The following is a 20,347-nucleotide window of genomic DNA, read 5'->3' as shown; positions in this document are numbered from 1 at the left end:
CGAATTGGAGTGACATATCCGATCGAAGAGTCAATTGCAACTAATTCGATGAGGAGTGAGGAGTGTGTGTGTGTGTGTGTGTGTGTGTGTGTGTGTGTGTGCATGCGTGTGTGTATCTCTGTGTGCTTTGAGATGATTTGCTCTTCTGCTCACACGTGAATACAGGATCGGGACAGGTGGCATCTGGCTGGAGGCGTGAGAAGAAGATTCTTGCCGTCCCTGCCCGTACTTAAATTCCAGGCATCGTCCAGCAGCCGTCTCACTCAACAGCCCCAGAGCGAGCTCGAGCACATCCAGACTGCCAAGAACTGGCCAAGTCAGGGTCAAGTCGAGCCGAGGCTGAAACTGTTCTGGCAAGTATCCCTTATTTTCTCCCTGGTCGTGGTCCTCACACAACCATCACGATTTCTTCCAAAGGCAGACAGGACGATCGTCCCCCTCTCACGCGGGTCGTCCGTAAGAAGAGACTGATCGCTGCGGCGGTGGGAGTCGTCATGGTCCTTCTGCTGGTGATCTTGATCCCGGTGCTGGTGAACACAGCCGGTACGTCCGCCCACTACGAGATGCTGGGCACCTGCAGGATGGTCTGCGACCCCTATGACACGAAAGCCACCACAGCGGCGGCGGCGGCGGAGACGGTGCGGGATCACAGTGTGATGCCCTTACCCACTTTCATCCAAGGACCCAAAGGGGAGCCGGGGAGATCGGGGAAGGCCGGGCCCAGGGGTCCGCCCGGAGAACCAGGACCGCCGGGCTCTATCGGGCCACCGGGAGGAAAGGGCGAGCCAGGCAGACCGGGACTCCCCGGCTTACCTGGACCTCCAGGGCCAAACGCCGGAGCCATCAGCGCTGCGACCTACAGCACAGTGCCGAAGATCGCTTTTTACGCCGGCCTCAAGCGACCACACGAGGGTTACGAGATGCTCAAGTTCGACGATGTGGTCACTAATCTCGGGAACCACTATGACCCGACCACCGGCAAGTTTACTTGTTCCATTCCGGGGATTTACTTCTTCACTTACCACGTTTTGATGAGAGGTGGCGACGGCACCAGCATGTGGGCAGATCTGTGTAAAAATGGCCAGGTGAGCGATCCTTCAAACAAGTTTCAGTAGCTGAGGGCAAAAGTTGGCACTGCACCTTCGTTTGCATTTGTGCTTTTTCACTCAATGGGAGAAGTGTTGGCATAATGGGCAAAGGAGAGTTTTCCAGGTTTTTTTTAAAAGAAGTTAGCTAGGCAGTTGAATAAAATGCGTGATTACCGCGTTATGTTTAAACCCATTATCTTTTGTCACAGGCTTCGAGTAAAGGGTATAAAAAACAAAGGAATGCAACCATGCTGTGTGTGTGAGTGAGAAAGAGAGAAGGGGGAGGGAGGGAGGGAGTGTGTGTGTGTGTGTGAGAGAGAGAGAGAGAGGGAGAGGGAGAGGGAGAGGGAGAGGGAGAGGGAGAGGGAGAGGGAGAGGGAGAGGGAGAGGGAGAGGGAGAGGGAGAGAGAGAGGGAGAGAGAGAGAGAGAGAGAGAGAGAGAGAGAGAGAGATATTGTCCAGAGGTGTTGGGTCGGGGGGATAGAGGTTGTTGAAATTTAGGATTAACATGAGAACTATGAAGCTTGGACCTGAATAATTGCCTAAAACAATGATAACTGTAATGAAATAAATAGATATAAACTCAAGTAGGACAGGCTAAGCAAGACAGATATGGCAAAATATATGACGATATGAATATTGAAAACTGTTGCGAATAGCTCATTGCCCATTGCTGCTATTGGAATTTAGTGTTCAAACTGGTCTCGCACTTTTCGTAACTTTCCTCAACCTTCTGTAGGTTCGAGCCAGCGCCATCGCCCAGGACGCCGACCAGAACTACGACTATGCCAGTAACAGCGTCGTGCTGCACTTGGATGCAGGGGATGAAGTTTATATTAAACTGGATGGTGGCAAGGCCCACGGCGGTAACAACAATAAGTACAGCACCTTCTCTGGATTTATAGTCTACGCCGATTGAGGAATGGAGGAACAGATAAAGAACCAAATCGAATCACTTCCTGCGGGGATGTCTGAGGGCGAGATCCCCACGGCCAAGAAAGATCACTGCAAACACCAAATGGACGGTCTCCGAATGTGCACGGTACTTCTGGATACAGTCAGCCATTTTTATTTGTTGAAAGAAAAGCTATTTGAAATATACTTGCACAAAAGACGATGTCCATATAAATAAGCTCAGTTTTGGGTTATTCTGACTTTTCTGCCCAAAGCAATTTCTCAATGTTAGCATTGTATTTGTGAGAGGAAGTCAACCCAGTTCTGAGCAGAGGGGTCAATTTCTCTATAAAGCCTCAAGATCATGTGGGGGGAAGCAGGTGTTCTCATCCTCAGATGCTTTGATGTATTGAATTTCAGCTTTATCCATTCAGCATCTCTTTGGTTGTAGCGACTAACCATTTCTCTGCTTGGAATTCCACATTACTCGCCGTGGTGAGCAACGATTTTCTGACAACGATTATAATTGCAATGTTAAATGAGTATGCTGCTGTCTTTAATAAGGTCAGTGTTCGCCTTCTATCGGAGTTGATCTTTCATTTAACAATTACACTTTAATATAAAGGATAATGTGTGCGCAATAGATAATGTGCAGCTTTCTGATTGCTGTGGCATGAATTTCAAATTCGATATATATGTATATGCAATAAGATGCAATAGATTTTTAAAATAAATCTTTTAATCATATAAGATTAAGGTATTGAATGTTTTCACGTCACACATAAATATCATCAGGACATTGATTTTATAACAATAAATTTCGTCAACACTGATTATCAGTTAATTTTTCATACATTATTAGACCGCCTGACTAAATTGTACAGATTTGGCCATCCAAGCTTGTAAGTGATACTCTTAGATTACAGCAGGTACGTCCCACTTCCCTGATGAATAATTCCACTGCACGTAAAACCGACAGCCGCTTGCGATGGGATCACAGACGAAAAACAATCGTGTGAAGTTAGGATACGGTTAAAACGTGCTTCCAACACTTAGCCTCAATAATAAGTTTGGTTAACTTAAGGCGTTTGGCATTTAATTTCTTACACAGTTGTAATTGTTTTGGTTTAATCTAGGAATTGGACTCATTTTGACATCTGGTATAAGGCAACCATTTCTTTTTCTCTATTTACACGTTAATTTTTATTCATCTCATTCCAATTCCTCCGTTATTGCTTTGGACACAGACTAATGTTATAAAATATTGCTGTGTATTAAAAAAAGATGCAATACCTTCAAATGTCTCGTCTACTCTATGTTAAATTTAACGTAAACAGTGTGTTGTTTCAATCCATAAATATCAGTGAAGTTATGATCTGTACATGAAAATAGCGCTTTAAATTTAGGGTTAAAACTTTGTAGAAAACATTTTCTTCAAGTAAATATTTTTTCAAGCTGTTTTAAAATAACGTATTTGAGAACAAGTAGGCTCCGATTTAAACCTTCATTCATCTTTTGACGAATTATTCATCTTTCTTGGTAGTCAGTTAGTAGCTGCTTTGTGAATATATTGCTAATATCTATCTATAAAAGTTACCGATTGGAATCAAATGCAAATAATAATTCATGGAAGGAAGAGGGTTTTTAGCACATCCATGAGGAGTGCTGTGCAATGAATAAACATGCTTTAAGTGTAGTCACTAGTTTTAATGTAGGGTAGTGGATGACATTTCAGAAATATTCCATTATATTTACTCCAATTTACACATGATTGACGTTTGTCTTAACTGTACTACGATCACGTGTCATCGGAGGCAAACAAAAAATCGAGAAATTATTGTTGGAGTAAAAATAGCCCCAAGTGGATTTTAATTGCTATAAATCCCATCCTATTACAGTAAACGCTGTGCCAAATTATACGATCTGCCTCATTAGGTTTGTTAAACGTATCTTTATTGTCGCACAAGTAAACAGTAAACAAGCGTCCTTCAAATAATTGCCAGTTCATTTTTCATCCTTCATCGATTAAAGAATACTTCATCTTTTAAATGTACTAGAAATTACGAATTTATAACTAAAGCATTGCGCTGAAATCAACTATAAATCGGTTTACTTGGAAACTTAGTTCTTCAGATTTTGTAGATTATTTTGGGAGAATCTGATGTCTAATTATTTGAACGTTAACCACCGTTTTGGATTTTCTACTAAAATCTTGTCTATAACACTTTGCGACAGACCTCTCTGACTCATTTTCGGAACGATGTTGGTCAGAATGTGGGAATAGCCATGTCCTCCATACTTGGTCAATCGGTTCTTAGTGTGAATATCGTGGGATATCAGCAGTTTATCTGCATAACCCTCTTCAACCAGAAAACGAATTCTGAAAAGACAAACGTTCGGCATTTGACTATTTACTTTTAACCATTTTCAGAGCTCTTTATTACTAGTAAAATACATACATTGCAGGAACTTCGTGACTGAACAGTTTTTTATGCAACTTTCTTACTTAGTTCACGTGATCATTATCAAACTAATTTTGATGCCGAGCCACTAAGGGGTATTAAAGCAAATGGCGACAAGACGATGAAAGTAGATTTGAAGAAATGTTTTAGAGGTGGATCGGTCTTTGAAATTAAGGGGTTTGGCGAGAGAGAGAGATAGAGATAGAGAGAGAGAGAGAGATAGAGAGACAGAGATAGAGAGATATAGAGAGAGAGAGATAGAGAGAGATAGAGAGATAGATAGAGAGAGAGAGAGAGAGAGATAGAGATAGAGATAGAGATAGAGAGAGATAGAGAGAGAGATAGAGAGAGAGAGAGAGAGAGAGAGAACTGATTATGAATGTGAACTAGGCTAGAACTGAAAGGGTATAGTTATCATGAAGATTATTGGCTGGAGAGATTCCAAAGATTATGTAGTAGTGAGGCTGAAGATGATTTTAAAAATAAGAAAAATTACAATGATGTGTTCAGTTTGGAGTAAGTGCAGATTAGCAAAATTGGCACTACCTTTAGTGCCTGCTACTATTAGAACAACAAAACTTTAGATGAACTCACCATAGAGCACAGAGACAGGCCTGTTCGTCAACCACTTCCATATCCACCTACACTAATACCATGTACCAGCACTTGATCCTGAGTATTCCAAATACCCTCTGGTAATAAAAAAATGTTCTTCCCCTGTCTCCTCTGAACCCTATCTCCTCTTATCCAAAGACCTACTCAATTTTGATACCTATTAAGATGAAAGGAAAGACAGATGGCTTAACCATAGTTAGGATATTCCTTGTAACCTATGACATTAATCACGCTTTGGTCACTACATTACTATTTTATGATGTTAAAAAATCTTCCTCAGTTCCCCTGCAAACCACCTTTCCCGATCCTAACGATGGGTCATCTGTTTGACCTGTTAGGATGGAAAATGGAAGATCAGACAGAAGCTTAACTTCATAATTAAGCCACTACTTAAAATATACTTCATTAATCAAGTCTTGGCCAGTTACACTGTAAATACCCCAGTGTCGAATTATGCTCGATGATCTTTCTGTAAGTTATGTTGAAATTCCAATATGGTTGTATAAATACTGTACACATTGTTGATGACTATTAATTGGTGTGCAATAATTACTGAATTATTAGTGTTGATTACTGATTTGGAGGCATGAGTTTACATTACACCATAGCATTTGGGAGTCTTAGGATCCAGATATTAAACATATTTGGAATGAATAAATAATGCCAACAATGATGACTAGATTGTCAAGAAATTCATCGAATTCAATAATATTCTCCAAGAAAGAAAACTTTGCCTAACCTGGAACATAGAGATCTTCAGATGGATAGCACTGTAGTTAATTGCTCTTTGAAACGGCCAAACCAACAAATGCACGGGCAATTCGGAAAGGCTAATAGATACTGGACAAGACAGTGAGTGAGAAAAGTGTCCATGGGAATATTGAAGTCAAAATGTTGCCAGCAATTGAGCAGAGGCAGGACGAGTATCCCACTCATTCTTACATCAAGCTACACCTCAACTTTTTTTTGATCTCTGAAATATCTTTACTTTGCCCCCTAGTTCTCTGCAGCAAAATCAGAAACAAGATAGAGTAATGCTAGATCTTTCATCCCTTTACAAAATACTTGTTGTAATGCTAAATTAACATAACCATCAGTAGCACATAAAATCTAGGAATATAAATTGCACTAAAAGAATGAAACTGTCAATTTAATCATGCATACTATGTTTTAGAAGCTCGTTTAATATGCTCAATAAATATATTTTCCGGAGTATTTTCAAACATCTAGTAATGTACCAAAAATAACAAATGACACCTGTTCAATGATAAACAGGAGAGATTCTGCAGATGCTGGAAATGAAGAAGGGTCTCGGCCTGAAACGTCAACAGTTTATTCATTTCCAGAGCTGCTCCAGCATTTTGTATGTGTTACTGTCAATGATTAAATTTAGGATTAAGGATATTTTAATTCAGTTCACAGTATCACATTTGTTCCACGAAGAAGGCGTTGCATTTCCAATGGATGTACAAGCACACAATCCTCTTTTGGTTCAGATATTGGAGTCTTTAACTGTAAATGAAAAGTGAATTTGTCTGGTAACCTGGCCCCTGTTTTTATCTTTATTTTACATGCTCTTGTCTGGCGTGTATCGAACTGAATGCAGCAGGCTAAACAAATCAGCGAGAACCACTAACCTGCCATACTTACAGATAACAGCCCGTGTACGCAAAGTTAACTGACTCCTAAGGTAGTTACAGTACTCTGCTTTTCATGGTTAACAATGCACAGCGCAGAATCCGTATGCAGATGAAGAACGGTGCTCCGAAAACGTAATTATTGTAATCTATGTCGCTGAGTAAAGTGTGAATGCCATTCTGAAATGGCATTTAATAATGCAGGAACACTTGAAATATTTGCAAGGGGAACACCAAACCGACTCATTTGGAAGCCTGATAAAACTCGAAAAGGTATCTTCGAAACATTAAAAATAGCAAATAGACGAGTTCCAAAAGTGTTTATGTTCGTACTCACTAAAGAAAACCTTATCTTTCACAAAACAATCACAGGCTTTCCAAACAGTTCTCACGTGGCGCTCGTACGGTATCTATTGTACATACCGATGGATCCTTTCATTGTCACAGGGCATATCCACCACGGGATTAAACGCATAGTTCAAGAATTCAGTGCCGAATAGATCATATTCCAAGTAACTTCCCAGTCTTGCAAACTCTAGTAGTTTATCCGAGTCAAATATGGTCCTATTGAAGGAAAGACATCACAGATAAAATGTTGTATCTAGTTCCCACAATGATACACTAGCCGCATGTCGGTGACCTTTCTGCTCATTGTTCACATTCACACGCCAATCGTATTCAAGCGCATAATTAATAATTCATATTTCAACACAAACGGAGCTCCAAAAGAATGAAGCTATCACCAGTTCAAAAGGTCAAGCGGTATCCAATCTTTCCTCTCAATAATCAATTCAGAATCACCCAATTCAAACATTGGACCAAGTTTCACTCAGTAAAGTCTTCAGACCAATATTGCTGTCCCGAACGAAGCCCACAAATCAAAACCATTTCTCCCCGTTTAAACCCTACATACATGGAAAAGTTACTGGTTACATGGTTGAGTACTCTTGGAACTTAACAACAAAAGCATTACAAGATCTTGAATGTTTAACGTGGTTGACTGCAACACCTTAAAAAGGATTTTTCCATTGTTTTTGAAAGCGCAACTGAAAGCCCTGTATCAGAATTCGCGTACGACGATTGCTAAAAATTATATATAATTAGTCTATAGGCCATGGTGAGGCAGGTTTATCATAACTAGATTAATTTTCAGCGGCTGACGTTCTGATGTGACGATAGAAAGAACGGGCGAAGTTCCTCAGAACTCCTGTTCAGGAGAATGAGAAACACTTAAAAAAAATCATTGCGCGAGTCAGCAATTTTATTTTTTCCCACCATCCCAACCAAGACGTTTTTTTAAAAAATTAAAACGTGCCATTTATTTCAGTAACACTCAGTATGATATGGGCGGGTTTTCTTTAGAGTAATTATAATTAAATTGCAATAACCTTACAACCAGAACTACGAGGCGTAGATTTAACAGCCGCGTGTACTGTTTTCGGACTTAACAAGGGAACTGACAAGATAAACGAGCTCTATCACTCGGTTCCTTACAATATAGAATATTTGGCACTATTAGGGCTGGCCGATTCCTGTCTAAAAATCTGTATTTGCCCAACAAGGTAATATCAACAGGCCGTTTAGACAGCTGAGGATGTGTAGTCTATAATGATTACCCCGTAAACTGCGGGTAGATCGGATGATAACTGGGGATGCGGAAGTTATTGATGAACCAGAGTCGCGATATCACTCCGTATCACACATTGTTTACCAATGTCCTCGTTGTTTTTTGGTCTTCCATTCTAAGCCCCCCTAGCTTTCTACCTTAAAACATCGCTCATTTAGCGATAATTTACTTCTTTGGACCAAGCTCCTTTGGGTATGTTTTCAAATGTACTTTATTGCTTCTGGACTAGCATTTTCCATTGTGTACATCAGCATGTGTACAACCATCGAGTTGCCTCCTGTTCAGGTTGAAAATAGTTGGTGACTCTCCTGCTTGACCTTCCATATCAAGTCCATGATACCAGGAACTTCACGAGTCTTCTCTGGATTGCATCTTCAATGATGACCATCTCAGTGATCGGAACTGAAGAAAGGGTACACCCCAGCAATACATTCTCCAGCGAAATCATGACTTCTGACATGATTTCTACTTGAATTGCGTTTCTGCATTAATATATGTGCGCACCCATTCCTGTCATTTCAGCACTGTGTGCTTTTATGAAATATGTAGTATTTTGAATTAAGTTGTATCGAAATTCATCCTCAATTGTTATTGCAATTCATATTTTCTCCAGCTCATGCTTAACTCAGGGTAAATGTTGGCATAAGCAAGAACTGCAAGATGAGTAACACATAATAACGCAGGATTTTTTTCGCATGGAAACAATCAGCGAAACGACGGGCACTTCCCTGTGTAACCCATCCAACAGCTTCAATGTCTCCAGCAACCGCAGTCAGCTATTCGTAGCTGCTTCTTAGCTTGGAGTCGGACACTACTTCTCACGGAGTTAAGCGTGGGTGCCTGAAATTTGAGCTACCCCTGGAGCACAGGGACAGCTACTACAACATAACATCCCGCGACCAGTACCTCCTCGTTTATTTCAAGGGGGCTCACTTTTTAATTGGCTATTAAAATGTTGCAGTATGTTACAGTTCTTTACTTAAATTTTGGAGGTTGAGTGATTTAAAGTACTTTATTTTAGATCCGGATTGCTTTTAAGAAACAGTTTTTGATAGTTCTGACCTTTTAAGAGGTGAAGTTTAGACGCTATCAAAAATTCTCTAACCCCTCTCCACACAACCCTCCATACCTCCTTCCCCTGGCTCTTCACCTTCAACCAGACTGCTCCCAGACCTCGTGAGAGCTGCATACATCCTTTCCGGAAGGAATCAAAATTCCAGCCCGATGCGCTCGCAGACCCCTATACAAAGTTGAATTTCATTCAGAAGCCAGCAGAATTCTGGCCGACTATTCACCTGCAGGAGTTGCGACTGAATGCGGTGGCGAATAGTTTTTCAGCTTGTTGCAAGCACATCACTGCAAAGTTTGAATGTCTTCTTACGGAATTCGCGGACGATATCAATTTTGTTGGACGAGTAAAATCATTTGGAATTACATATAAATTACTAATATTACAAACAGAAAACGATCGAACCACTCAACAGGCCAGAAACCATTTGGGAAAGAAGTTGAGGTTAGCTCTCTGACCTGCCTCCTGTTACTGTTTGCAGCGTTCTCCCTTTTCCTTCCAATTTACAGCATCTGTAGATTTCATGGCTTGGAGAAAGTCCTTCTTGAAACTGATAATTGGCATTGGTTTCTTATTACTACATTTACCGACTTACGGTGAGATGTCTGTCTTGCATACTGTTCATACAGATCAAGCGATTACATAACGCATTGAGGCAAAACAGTAACAATGCAGAGTGAAGTATAAAAGCTAACGAAAAATGCAAAGCAGGTACACCATAGGGTGTACGATCATGAAATAAACTAGGAGAACAAGAGCCCATCTTATTGTACTAGAGAGCCATTAAGTAGCCTTATAACAGGAAGGCAATACCTGTTCTTGAGCCTGGTGGCATGTGCTTTCTTACTTTCGTATTTCCTGCGCATAGTACAGGCCCTTTAGTCCACGATGTTGTGCCGACCTTCTAAAGTTCTTCAAGATGAATCTAAGGCTTCCCTCTCACATTCATCCATCTATCTGTCTAAGAGTTTCTTAAACATCCCTAATATATTTGCCTCTACACGACCCCTGGTAGGGTGTTCAACGCACTCACCACTCTCTGTTAAAACAAAAACACATCTGACATCCCTCCTGTACTTTTCTCCAATTATCATAAAGTTATACCCTCTTGTACGTATTAGCAAATTCTGCTCTGAGGAAAAGTCGCTGGGTCTTCACTCTATATACGCTTCTTATCCTCTTAGACACCTCCATCAAGGTATACGCTTCTTATCCTCAGACACCTCCATCAAGGTACCTCTCATCCTTCTTCACTCCAAAGTGAATAGCCCTAGCTCGCCCAACCTTTCCTCATCAAACATGCATGCTCTCTAATTCAAGAAGCAGCCTGGTAGATCTCCTCTGCACCATCTCCAAAGCTTTTACATCCTTCCTACAAGACCTGAACACAACACACATCAAAGTTGCTGGTGAACGCAGCAGGCCAGGCAGCATCTCTAGGAAGAGGTACAGTCGACGTTTCAGGCTGAGACCCTTCGTCAGTACCTCTTCCTAGAGATGCTGCCTGGCCTGCTGCGTTCACCAGCAACTTTGATGTGTGTTGCTTGAATTTGCAGCATCTGCAGAATTCCTCTTGTTCACAATACTACAAGTATGGTCTAACCAGACTTTTTCAGACCTGCAACATTACCTTGCAGCTCTTGGGTTCAATTCCTTGACTAGTGAAGACCAATACAACATATGGCTTTCTAACACCTATCATATTGCTTAACAACTTTGAGGGATCTATGAATGTGGACCCTAAGATCTGTCTGTTCATCCACACTGTTAAGAGTCCTGCCATTAAGTTTGTACTCTGCCTCAAGTTTGACCTTTCAATGTTCATCTCTTCATATTTTTCTGTGTTGAACTCAATCTACCACCTCAAAGCCAGCTCTACAACCTATCAATATCCCATTATAACCTACAACAACCTCTACAGAATCCACAGCACCACTAACTTTTGTGCCATCTGCAAGCTTATTAACCCACCCTTCCACTTCCTCATCCAAGGCATTTATACAAATCACAAAGGCCAATGTTCCCAGATCACTGCAGAACACCACTGGTCATCGAACTTCAGGCAGAAAACACCCCATCCACTATCATCCTCTGCCTTCTTGGGACAAGTCATTACTGAATTCACACAACCAAGTTTCCCCTGATCTTATATCTCCTGACTTTCAGTATCAGCCTACTGTGGGGAATCTTATCAACTGCCTTAGTAAAATCCATATACACCACATCCACAGCTCTACCTTCATCAATATGCTTTGTCACATTCAAAGAATTCAATCAGGCTCATGAGGCATGAGCTGTTCCTCAAAAATCCATGCTCACTATCCCTAATCAGACTATGTTTCTCCAAATGCTCATAAATCAAGTCTCTAGTAATTCAGTAGTTTGCCCATCATTGGCTCACTGGTCTAGAATACCTAGGATTATCCCTTTTACCTTTCTTTTAAAAAATGGAATAACATATGCTGTTTTCTGGTACTATTCCTGTGGCCAGTGAGGACACAAAGATCATTGCCAAATCTCTTTCACTTCCTGTAGCAACTTGGAGTATATACTGTCTGGCTCTGGGGAACTGTCTATCGTAATGTTTTCAGAAGTTCTTGCACATCTTCTTTATCAATGTCGACTAATCAGCCTATTTTACACTGTCTTCACATTCATCAAGATCCCTCTCGCTGATGAATACTGAAGCAATGTATTTATTAAGGACCTCCACTACCTCTTTCAACTCTAGGCATAAGTTTCCTCTTCCATCCCTGATCAGTCCTACCCTCACTCTAGTCATCTTCCTGTTATTCACATATGTGCATGTTCTTTTTCATTCTACTCACCAAGGCTTTCTCATGTCCCCTTTTAGCTCCAAGTCCATTCTGAAGTTCCTTCCTGGCTACCCTGTAACTCTCTAGAGCCTTGATTCCTAAACCTTAATTATGCTTCTTTCTTCCCCTTTCTAGATGTTCCATATCTCTTGTCAGTTATGTCATCCTTTTCCTGCCTCAATGGGAAAAATCTAGTCAGAACTTCAAGCAAGTGTCTCCTGAACGACTTCCACATTTCCATCTGCATTCCCAATTTATGATCCTAAGTTCCTGCCTATTCACATCTTAATTCACCCTCCTACAATACTTCTCCATATCATCTCCTCCTATCCCTGTCCATCTCTGAAATGCTCACCCACCAAATGATCTGTCACCTGATCAGGTTCATTGCCTAGTACTAGATCCAGTATGGTCTCCCTTCTGGTCAGCCTGTCCACAGACTGTGTCAGGAATCCTTCCTGGACACACACAACAAATTCTGTTCCATCTTGCATTAAGGACGTGCCAATCAATGTTAGTGAAGTTGAAATCCCCCATGACAACATCCCTACTATTTTTGCATCTTTCCAAAATCTGTCCTTCTGTCATTCTTGGGAAATCTACAGAATAGTTCAAACAGAGTGGTTACTTCATTCCTGTTTCTGACTTGCACCCTCAGTGACTTAGTGAATGGGTCCTCCATGTCCTCCTCTCTGGTTAGCGATGCCACTCCCCCACCTCTTTTACCACCTTCCCTGTCTGTTTTGAAACAGCTAAAAGCCTGGAACAATGACCAGCCATTCCTGCCCTGTAGCCCACAACATTGAACGTGGTTCCATGTACTGATCCATGCTGTAAGTTCATCACCCTTGTTCCTGATACTTCTTGCATTAAAGTAGACATACTTCAACCATCCAACTGACTGCATTTATGCCCCATCCATTGCCTATCCTTCCTCGCAGTCTCTCTACAAGTTGAAACTATATTCACACCAATTTCTCCATATGTTGACCTATTTGATCCCATCTCCCTGCCAACTTATTTAAAACCCTGCCCAAAAGCCCTAGCAAACCTACCCACAAGGACATTTGTCCTCCTTGGATTCAGGTGCAATTTATCCCCCTTGTACAGGTCATATCTTTCCAAAAGAGATCCTAATGATCCAGAAAACTGAAATCCAGTTGTCTATGTCAATTCTTCAGCTACACATTCATCTGCCATCTTATCCTATCCTTACACTCACTGTTGCAAGGCACAGAGCGCAATCCAGAGGTTATTGCCCTTGAGGTCCTGCTGTTCATATTCCTACCTAGGTACTTATATTCAATCTTCAGGACCTCATTCCCTTTCCTACCTATGTCGTTGGTACCAATACCTCATCCTCCCCCTTAAGAATGCTGTGGACCAGATCTGAGATGTCCCTGACCCTGGAATCTGGTAGGCAACATATTTCTGGGAGTTACTTTCATGTCCACAGAATCTCGTCTGTTTCCATAACTATTGAATCCCTATCTCCATCACCCTCCTCTTTTCCTCCCTTCCGTTCTGTCCAGACTTAGTGCCAAAGACCAGGTCACTGTGGCTTTCCCCTGGTAGGTCCATCAGCAACCACCATGCCCGCCCCCCCATCCCACAACTGTGTCCAATGGGATATCATGTTATTGAGATGAATGGCTATAGGGAAACTCTGCATTGTCTGCCTATTCCCTTCCCTTCTCCCTACAGTCACCCAGCTACCTGCCTCCCGCGTGACTGTTTCCCTGTTGCTCTTACCTATCAACTCTTCATTCTCCCGAATGAGCTGCAGGTCATCCAGCTCCAGCTCCAGATTCCTAACATGATCTGCAAGGAGCTGCAAGCAGGCGCACTTCTCACAGATGTTGCAATCAGAGAGACGAGAGGTTTTCTTATAACACTCAGGTGCAACAAGACATCTTCATCTTAAACAAAGACGCAAAGCAAAACAGCCGTTTAAAAAAAAACAATTCAGACTGAAACTAAACATAGGGGTAAATTGGGGGTTGCCAGGCAGCGTTGCTCGAAGGGCCTGACGGACCTATATCGCACAGTATATCAATAAATAAATTCAAGCTATCCAAGCACTAATTTGTATTACATTTTTCAGTATAGCTGCTCAATTGTTGAGAAAATGGCTCTCTGCATATAGATGACTTTGCCTTTGCCATTTGGGGAAAAGGGCGCTACCAATGCACGTGATCTGCTGCTGTATGGTCCTGACAGGGCCTGTTTCCTCCAATATTTTTTTGAAAAACTGCAATTTTTTGAGGAAATTGCAAGCAGGGTAGACAAGGAGATGTAGTAAATGTGGTGTACTTGGACTTTCAAAAGGCCTTTGATAAGGTGCCACACATGAAGCTGCTTAGCAACATAAGAGCCCATGGAATTACAGGGAAGGCACTAGCATGGGTGGAGCATTGGCTGATCGGCAGAAAACAGAAAATGGGAATAAAGGGATCCTTTCTGGCTGGATGCTGGTTACCAGTGGAGCTTCACATGGGTCGGTGTTGGGACCGCTGCTTTTTATGATGTATGCCAATGATTTGGACTGTGGGATTAATGGATTTGTGGCTAAATTTGCCGATGCTACAAAGATAGGCAGAGGAGCTGGTAGTGTTGAGGAAACAGAGAGATAGTTTTGGGAAATAGGCAAAGAAGTGGCAAATGAAATACAATGTTTGAAAATGTATGGTTATGCACTTTGGTGGAAGAAATAAACGGGCAGACTATCATTTAGATGGGGAGAGAATTCAAAATGCAGAGATGCAAAGAGACTTAGGAGTCCTTGTGCAGAATACACTAAAGATTAACCTCCAGGTTGAGTCGGTGGTGAAGAAGACGAATGCAATGTTCACATTCATTTCTGGAGGTATAGAATATAAGAGCAGGGATGTGATGTTGAGGCTCTATAAGGCACTTGTGAGAGCACACTTGGACTATTGTGTGCAGTTTTGGGCTCCTTACTTTAGAAAGGATATACTGACATTGGAGAGGGTTCAGAGAAGATTCACGAGAATGATTCCAGGAATGAAAGGGTTACCGTATGAGGAACATCTGGCAGCTCTTGGGCTGTATTCCCTGGAATTCAGGAGAATGAGGGGGGATCTCATCGAATCATTCCGAATGTTAAAAGGCCTGAACAAATTAGATATGGCAAAGTTATTTCCCATGGTAGGGGTGTCTAGGACAAGAGGGCACGACTTCAGGATTGAAGGACATCCATTTGGAACAGAGAATTTACTTTAGTCAGAGGGTGGTAAATCTGTGGAATTTGTTGCCAGAAGTGGATGTGGAGGCGAAGTCACTGGGTGCATTTAAGGCACAGATAGATAGGTTCTTGATTAGCCAGGGCATCAAAGGGTATAGGGAGAAGGGAAAGGTAGTGGGGATGACTGGAAGAATTGTAGCAACCATGATTGAATGGTGGAACAGATTCGATGGGCCAAATGGCCTACTTCTGCTTCTATATCTTATTTAATATTTAAAAAGAATGTTTTTAAACAACACACCAATTCAAGATTTACCACTGGAGGCCATTTCAAAACTAATTTTCCAATTTACAGTGAATAGCAATAGGTATGCCATTTCAGCTGGTGCAATACACTGGGAGAACCAATTTAAGTAGTGAGAAACTAGTGAACGAGCAGGGTGAGGTATTTTACCATTGTCAGCAGGAGTTTGGGATTAGGTATGAGATCTCTAACTTCAATTCCCTTTACCCCTCATGGTTGCTCTTTATAATGTCATGGGATGAAGCTACTTTTTATTCTTTGCATCAGGAAAATTTAGAAACTAAGTTTAGGATGCATTGGGAAATTAAAGAAAGGTTATATTACTTGACAACAATACTCCTATACTCAGAGTCAAACAAAACGAAAGGTCGCAAAGGGAAGCGAAGTATCAATAAAAAACACTGCATCTGGTTTTAAAAAGAAATAAAGCAAAAACAAGAAAAAGTAACTACTAGGTCCAGCAGCTCCAGATGCAGAACAGTTAAACTTAAGGCACGAATTCTTCATTGGAACTGGAAGGTTAAATGAACTACTGTAAGAAAATGCACAAAGTCTACAGGGGAATGTGCTAACACCCATCATAGGAATAACCTGCAAAGGTTTATTTAAAGAAGGTGAAATAAAATAAAGTGCAATAAATCATCCATAAGATTTTCTCTATTAGGCAGTAAAAGGACAAGAGCTACAGGAGGGATGAAACAGTTCAGATGGCCGCAACAACACTGGACATCTCTCTCCAAAGGATTTATTGATGCCACTTTCAAATCTCTCCCAGCATCATTGACAAGGCTATGCCTATATGACTTTCAGTAGAGAAAAATTGTTATAGTTTCTAACTCCAGAAACAAATCCAAATAAAAACATAGGAGGTGGGATATTTGCATTCTTATTTACCTTTCTTTTAGTGAGGCACTAATAACGTAATGACGCATGCCATTCACGTACTTCTTGCATATAATCCATAATGAATTATGTAAACAAAGAATACTTAAGCAAACAATATTTTTATATTACTGAAATATTAAATACTGTGTCCTCCCTAATTAGCTATAAATGCAATACTGAATGCATCTCAACTATATACACAGTATACTATATAATACAACTACTATATAGACATCCCATCTTAGCAAATTATAAATTGTCCCATTCAGACCTAAAGATTTAAGTGCTGTGGAGAATTTCTTTCTCTCACAGGAAAATGTATTTCCTGACCAGGTTGGTTCACTGTGCTTGGCAGGTGAGATATGGCTGTGAAACTATCTCAGGTTCTGGGGCCTCATCTGTGGTGGTTGTAGGAGTTGACTCTGGGACTGAAGGAAGCAACCCTCACAACTCTGGACAACTTTCTTCTCTAAAAGCTGACTACACTCTCAACTGATCGATATCTTGTCTTCGGATGACAATCTGACTTAATCTCCCATGTGTAGGTGAGTGGTCTTGATCTGTCCTTAGTCTTTCTAAGAACCCACTTTCGATCACTTTTGTAGTCCTTTGCCAGGACTGCTTGTCCAAGAGGGAAACATTGAACCTCCTTGTTTGAAGAGCCCTCAATTTATGTCTGTTGTTGTCCTGCACAGTCCTTCTGAGATTAGGTTTGAGGAGATCTAAGTGTGATCGCAGCGGATGGCCCAGGAACAGCATAGCTGGAAAGTTGCTGTTGCGGAGTGTGCTGCATTGTGATATCCAAGAAGGAAATTGGTAAGCTTCTGATTCAGCGTGAGCGTAATGTGTTCTGCTGACATTGATTGTAGTGCATTCTTAGACTCTAAAGAATCCTTTCCACTGAGCCATTTGTAGCTGGGCGGTGCAGATGTAATATATCTTATTCCATTCATTTTCTGGAATAACTGAAACTGTTCCACAACAAGCTGTGGTCCATTGTCACTGACTATGTGTTCTGGAACACCAGTCCTTGAGAAAAGGCTTCTCAACACATCAACAGTGCTCAAAGACTGTAGTGGAGGTTACTACTACTACTACTAAGAAATTTGTGCCCATGAATGGTCTGGCAAAATCCATATGAATCCTCTGCCAGGGCAATGCAGGCTTTTCCCAGGGTTGAGGAGGCACTGCTCCTGGCATCTTCTGGATGTACTGGCATCCTGAACAGTGCATAGCAAGCTGCTCAATCTGCTGATCTATCCCAGGCCACCACACAAAGCTTCGAGCTAATGCTTTCATTTTGACTATGACTAGATGACCAGCACATAGCTCCTCCAACACTTTAGCTCTCAGCGTGGATTTTACAGCCACATTCGATCTCCACATAAGGCAATGCCTGTCAGCGGCAATTTCATCCCGGCATTGGTTAAAAGTGGGTTAACTGGAATTTCTGCTGCATGTTCCAGACATTTTTGGTTGCTATCTGTACTTGACACAGCATGAAGTCTTTTCTGGTTTCCCCTTGGACCATCTCTGCCGTAATATGGAGACTTTTGAGTTGCATTTGAGAAAATATGTCAAGAAGAGTGTCCTCTTTTGTAAATTCATCAAGTATTTCCTTTTGCAAGGATAAAAAGGACAGAGCCCATCTCTGCATTTGTGCTGCTGCTGTGGATTGAAAATGGACACTTGTGCTTGATAATCAGTAATGAGAGTAAACTCCCTCCCATACAGGTACTAGTTGAAACAATTTACACTCCAAAGCAAACTCAAGGCCTCTCTGTCAATCTGGGCGTAATTTTTCTCTGCAGTGGTAAGGGAATGTGATGCAAAGGCTACGGGGCATTCAGTTCCATCACTTATAATATGTGACATGATTGTACCATTAGGCGAGTTGTTACAGGCAAGCTTCACTGGGTGATGTGGATCATAATGTGTGAGTACCATGTTTGATGTCACCATTTCCTTTACCTTTTTGAAAGCCACTTTGCACCAATTGGTCTACTGCCATTTCTTCCCAATCGCAGAAATGAGTTGAAGGGATGGAGCACAGTAGCAAGGTTTGGCAGGAATCTGTTACAGTAATTAACAAATCCTAAAAAGGACCACAACTGTGACACATTCCTTGACCTTGGACATCCACCACTGCTTGAATTTTCAGGGCACACTTATGTAATCCTTGTGCATCAAAGGTGTGATTTAAGTAATTCACACTTGCTGCATTGTGCTCTGAGCCAATAATCGTCTAATCTTAACACTGTTTCGAGATCCTGGAGATGTTCTTCGTCATTCTCATTGGTAACAACAGTGTCATCCAGGTAACAGGGGATGCCTGGGGAGCCTTGCAGTGCCTGGTCCATAGCTTTCTGCCAGAGTGCAGGTGCAGATATTACTCTAACAATAAGCCTATTATAGTAATAAAGCCCTTTGTGAGTGTTTATGGTAAGAAACACATTGTACTCTTCTTCCATCTCCATATGTAGGTAGGCCTCAATTAATTCCACTTGCTGAAGTTTTTCTCTCTAGAAAGGTTTGCAAAGATCTCCTTTATTCTGGGAAGAGAGTATTGATCTACTTTCAGCACTGGGTTGATGATGCCATTTAAAATCATCACAGATTCAGACAGAACCATCTCTCTTGTCTACTGGGATCACTAGCATTGACCACGGGCTCAACACAACCTTGGAAAGAATTCTTTCAGTCTCCATGTGATATAGCTCACTGGCTACTTCATCATGGATAGTACCAGATGGGCTTTGTAAAACTGGGGTGTGGCATTTTCATTTAACACTGTTTTACCCTTGATATGTTTAAGTTTTTCAATGCCATTCTTGAACTGTATTCTGGCATCATCCAATACCTTTCTTAAAGTAATATGCACAAAATGCCAGAAGAATTCAGCAGGCCAGGCTGCATCTATGGAAAAGAGTAAACAGTCAATGTTTTGGGCCAAAACCCTAATTCAGGAATGATAGCAATTTTCTTAGTTTGCTTTCAGTTGCCTCTATTGCAGGGGATGTGGTATGCAAATGATGAATATATTTCCTATCAAGTTGCAGTTATCTCAGCCAATCACAGCCCCACAATGCTGCCCTCTTCTTTTTACCATACACAAGCCCAATGTGGCTTACTAGTTGGTTGTTGTATTTCACTGCTATAAATGTCATTCCCACAGTAGTTAACTTTTCTTCATATAGTTTCTTAGTTAGACACCTGCAGGCTTCAGTTCAATACCTTTGAAATGGGATTCAAATTAATTTTGTGTAATGACTAAAACAGTTGAGCAGATGTCCAAATTCATTTTAATTAATTTGCCATTCATTTCTGGTATAAGCCATATTGCTTGTCTTTTGTTAGTTATCACATTGTAAATCTCAAGGCTATTTAGTCCTGCGTCACTGTTATCACTATCAGATGTTTCATCAACAGCATGAATATTAATGCCCTTTCTGAAACTGCAACTTGACTTTTTATGCTTTTCTCTTCCGCGTTTAGTCCATTTATTTTGTCTCCCTCACATGCTCTTTCCATGTGTCCTACTTTGTTGCATTTTCTGCAAGCTTTGCCTTTAAACCTGCATTGGTCTGTTGTCTGATGCACAGCAGTAAAACAATTTTTTTGTCCAGCTAGAGTTGTGTTTAGACATTGCAACTTCGCTGTTTGCGTTAACTTCATTCATGCTCATTTTTATTCCCCAGTGTAACTCACTTGCATCTCTTGTCTGCTGTTTCCACTGATAAGAGTG

At 41.3% G+C, this 20,347-nt stretch overlaps 2 protein-coding genes across 5 annotated transcripts in view; one reads left to right on the top strand and one right to left on the bottom strand.

The window, feature by feature from the left end:
- Positions 1 to 273: 273 nt before the first annotated feature.
- LOC140195459 (complement C1q-like protein 3) lies at positions 274 to 2,678 on the top strand. The gene is made up of 2 exons (XM_072253782.1): positions 274 to 1,085; positions 1,828 to 2,678. The coding sequence occupies exons 1-2, from the start codon at positions 495 to 497 to the stop codon at positions 2,005 to 2,007; spliced, it is 771 nt and encodes a 256-aa protein (XP_072109883.1). The 5' UTR covers positions 274 to 494; the 3' UTR covers positions 2,008 to 2,678.
- Positions 2,679 to 2,744: 66 nt separating this feature from the next.
- The window catches only part of pter (phosphotriesterase related), a 52,132-nt gene continuing 34,529 nt past the window's right edge, over positions 2,745 to 20,347 (bottom strand). For all 4 annotated transcript variants that reach the window (XM_072253777.1, XM_072253781.1, XM_072253778.1 and 1 more), the window contains exons 4-5: positions 7,120 to 7,260; positions 2,745 to 4,362 (exon numbers count right to left, since the gene is read on the bottom strand). In XM_072253777.1, the coding sequence (XP_072109878.1) occupies positions 4,152 to 4,362; positions 7,120 to 7,260 (352 nt within the window). In that variant the 3' untranslated portion in view covers positions 2,745 to 4,151. The remainder of the gene's footprint in view (positions 4,363 to 7,119; positions 7,261 to 20,347) is intronic.

Source organism: Mobula birostris, chromosome 3 (genome assembly GCF_030028105.1).
Source record: "Mobula birostris isolate sMobBir1 chromosome 3, sMobBir1.hap1, whole genome shotgun sequence".
NCBI lineage: Eukaryota > Metazoa > Chordata > Chondrichthyes > Myliobatiformes > Myliobatidae > Mobula > Mobula birostris.
The sequence above is the reverse complement of the archived record's forward strand: the minus strand, read 5'-3'. Positions and strand labels throughout refer to the sequence as shown.

Bases quoted from the DNA above. Each gene is read 5' to 3' on its own strand.
- LOC140195459 (XM_072253782.1), top strand. From the start codon at position 495: ATGGTCCTTCTGCTGGTGATCTTGATCCCGGTGCTGGTGAACACAGCC. The intron at 1,086-1,827 runs GTGAGCGATCCT...AACCTTCTGTAG, and splicing joins ATCTGTGTAAAAATGGCCAG to GTTCGAGCCAGCGCCATCGC.